Below are 3,666 nucleotides of genomic sequence, written 5' to 3' on the forward strand. Positions count from 1 at the left end.
AACAATTTACGACCATCCGTTATAATCCCTGTGTAGATGCCTTTCGTCAACATGTAATCTGTTATCTTATCTCCCCCTTGATAAACAATGAATTTAAAATGATATAAGCTAACATTATTTTGATAATTAGGTTGTAAGCGAAGAGAATTGATTAGCAGACGATGAGTCACAATTACGTGGCTGAAAATATGATGACCAGAGCACACATCAGAAGATGAAGAAACAATGACGTTTCGGTCCGTCCTGAACCATTATCAATCGTGTGTTGAATTAGTTACTCTCTTTCATTATTGATGATAGTCATTTAGAATGTTTAAAAAATTGATTAGATACACGGGTGAAAATTATAGTGCTATATTGTCTTACTGGCTGGGTGCTTTCTTTTAGTAATTACTAACTAAAAAAATAGTTTCGTGTGGGGCAGAAGTGTTGTTGGTCTGATAAAGGGGCCTGACAGCTGAATGGACAGCGTTCGGGATTCGTAGTCCTAAGGTTCCGGGTTCGATCCCGGAGGAGGCTCAAATAAATGGGCAGAGTTTCTTTCACCCTGCTGCCCCTGTTCACCTAGCAGTGAATAGGTACCTGGGTGTTAGACAGTTGCTACGGGCTGCTTCCTAGGGGGTGTGTAACAAAACGGAGGCCTGGTCGAGGACCGGGCCGCGGGGACGTTAAGCCCCGAAATCATCTCAAGATAACCTCATGAAGAACATTGGTAGATAGTGACCTTAGAGTCGTCGAGTGTTATGAGTTAACAATGAAATCGCAAATCATTAATAACCAGTGTTTCATCGAAATGGTAAATTGAATTGGTTAAAGTTGATTACCAAAATACATGTAAAAATAAATTATATCTGATTTCACGTTATGTGTGCGAAATCGATATTAATGAAGGACGTTGTCACTGATGATAAGGAAAGTATTAGGGCTTATTGAAAGTGTGTTCTAGAGATTGCTGTAGAATTAGCTGACACACTCGAAATTTTTCTTCACTCATAGTACGTAACCTACCCAACAGATGGCGTATAGTCCATGCGATTATGTTTAGACAACTCACACTCTTGGCTACGCAGTGATTTTTGTCATTATTGTAAGTCCTGTCTGATGTGTATTTGCTGCGAGTTTACAACTGGTGACAGTGTCTTGCATTTAAGCAGTCGGAGTTCTGTTGTCTTAAAAGGTTAAGCCAAGTTAGTGGGTCTTTTGGTGTTTGATTCATTACGTGTGACTCTGTAGTTTAATTATTATAATGATATTAGTATACATTACTATAAAAGTTTAATTCGGATTATACGTCATTTGATATATAATTAGTCTTGGTTTTACTGAAATTTGGAGATGCAATGCATTTTCTTAAATGTTTACGGATAGCCAAATTTGGCCATTCTAGATTATAAAAAAAACTTATGGGTAACTACTGGCTTGTCGGCCATGTGTATTGGTTTCCAATTATTTTCAGTCTAGTTCACTGAAGGCTGAAAGGTCTACAGAAACGGTTATGTTCAGTTTCTAGAATAAACTTGTATATATTTTTGTTCTGTCTCATTATTTTTAGTTTATTTTTGTAATCAGATGTCACCGCTTGCCCTCGTCGTTGCGGCTGCAATTGCCGTGGTAGTTAATGCACAGCAGCAAGAAAACTCTTCCAACGTTACACTTCTCGAGACCCCTGACGAAGGCAATGTTACCACACGCTCGCCCAGCCTCGAACCCCGGCAGTTATTTCCCGGTCTTTTTGGGTTACCTTCCCCCTTTCCCGTGGCAAGGTGGGTGAACATTGCTTGAAAATGTATCTATTGTAAGAGCTATAGCAAAGCTTCCCTTGTGATTTTTAGCACATTTACTCGCTTGGCATGTAACTTTGGGAAAGGTTTTTGCGAATTGAATGTTCTTTTTTCCTACTAAAGTAGGATTACCCCCCCCCCCCCAACCTTAAAAATATACCACGTAGTCATAATATCCTGTTTGTTGTGGCTTTAAATGGATCTCGCCTTCTCCATTCTAACAAATTTTTATTTTGCAGCAGTAACGTGGCCTTCAGTGTGAGGAAAGCTAGTGAAAACCTACGCGCCTTTACCCGGGTCCACTTCCGGGTAAGAAGTGCATGTAATAGTTCAAATGTGTATTGATACTATATAAACGGTACCTAATGTTTTAAACTTAACTGCTTTAGTTTGGCTTCGCTTTTTTTTCGTTAAGGAATACTAAATATGCTCTGAGGTTATGTTCCTACGTAAGAATGTCCCTTGCAGGATGTTTTGACTAACATAGGTGGTGCCTGGAACCCTTCTACAAGCCTGTTCACAGCTCCTTTTGACGGCGGCTACTACTTTGTCTTCCATGCTGTAGGCTCTCGGACCACGGACTTCACGTAAGTTAATGGGGGGGGGGGGAGTGGAATTATGAGGGGGGAAAGCGCACAGCCATTACAACTACACAGCATTAGGAACTAGATTAGGATAAAGATTTCGAATGGGACGGGTAAGGAATGATGGCCCAACTGCTTGGACGGGAGGGGATTGAACTGCAGAGTCCATCGCTCTACCGTTCAGCCGAAATGTTTAGACAGGGGAGAGGAGGAATTCGTAAATTTCCTAAATATTCATGTACAAAATTTGTTTCTTAAGTTTGCCAGTTTTATTGAATGTTAATCTCTACTACAGAATGGCCTTGATGAAGAACGGTGAATACGAGGTGACGGCCTATGGCACCCGGACGTCTTACGAACACGGCTCTAATTCGGCGTTTTTGGCGTTGCGTCGGTATGACAGGATCGGGCTGGACCTTCAACAGGGCATGATCTACGAACACCCCGGCGACGAGGCCTATACAACTTTCACTGGTTTTCTTTTATTTAGACTGTAACGGATACAACCTTAATTCACGTCCTAGAGACTTTTGTTTTATAAATGCTTGAAGCAATAAACTAAAATTAAATAGTTTTCACATTCTACCTAAAACTTTCTTTTTTTCTACCCCCCTCTGGTATAAAGACTTGTCTATAGGAATCTTGAAAGTTTTCTGCAGGTATAAGCTACTTTGTTTTCCAGATTTTCTGGGTCGTACAGTACTAAGAAATCTCTGCGAATGATAGATTATGACCTGTCATTCTGCCACTATTAGTACAGATTTCTAAAGTTTTACATATGCAGCGAACATCATTCCCGGACTAGGGTGTAAAGATACTTAACAGATTTCATGATTTGGCGTCTTTACGCGGCCACAGATATAATGATCCTTGCCATCGGCGGGGTCGTGTTAGTGTTTGGTCGTCTTCTAAAGACTTCTGTTCAAAAGATTCGAAGACTCGCTCTGACGTCATTCGGATTACTCTGGTCCTATTTGGTTTTTTCCTTTCTTGATTGCCATGTATAGCCCGTGGCCCTAAGGAAATGGTCCAGCAAAATCGTGACACTAGCACTATTCCTAAGCTTTGCTGAATACCTACGGCTATAGTCTCGCCGTAGCCCATGCTACATGGATATTTTGTTAAAGTAGCAGAATCTAGACAACCTAACACTTGAAACTACACTCTGACCCATGACTTAATATTTTCATCTGAATGCTGTCTAAACAAACATTCTAAGTCTAGTGCTGCCCAAAGGCAACATTAGGCTTAATAGTGTCTGCAAACATCGTTACGGAGATGGGAATAGACGCCCGAACAAT

The 3,666-nt window shown here is 40.7% G+C and overlaps 1 protein-coding gene across 3 annotated transcripts; it reads left to right on the forward strand.

Moving 5' to 3' along the window:
• Window positions 1-1,069: 1,069 nt before the first annotated feature.
• LOC123765644 (complement C1q-like protein 4) lies at window positions 1,070-2,957 on the forward strand. Of its 3 annotated transcripts, none has more exons than XM_045754319.2 (5): window positions 1,070-1,177; window positions 1,570-1,763; window positions 2,021-2,090; window positions 2,250-2,368; window positions 2,661-2,957. In XM_045754319.2, the coding sequence occupies exons 2-5, from the start codon at window positions 1,570-1,572 to the stop codon at window positions 2,860-2,862; spliced, it is 585 nt and encodes a 194-aa protein (XP_045610275.1). In that variant the 5' UTR covers window positions 1,070-1,177; the 3' UTR covers window positions 2,863-2,957. The 3 variants fall into 3 exon arrangements, with proteins under 3 accessions (XP_045610275.1, XP_045610276.1, XP_069189716.1); XM_045754320.2 differs by having other exon boundaries at window positions 1,088-1,187; XM_069333615.1 differs by having other exon boundaries at window positions 1,088-1,187; window positions 2,024-2,090.
• The last annotated feature ends 709 nt before the right edge of the window (window positions 2,958-3,666 follow it).

The sequence above is a fragment of the Procambarus clarkii genome, chromosome 30, assembly GCF_040958095.1.
Source record: "Procambarus clarkii isolate CNS0578487 chromosome 30, FALCON_Pclarkii_2.0, whole genome shotgun sequence".
Classification (NCBI taxonomy): Eukaryota; Metazoa; Arthropoda; class Malacostraca; order Decapoda; family Cambaridae; genus Procambarus; species Procambarus clarkii.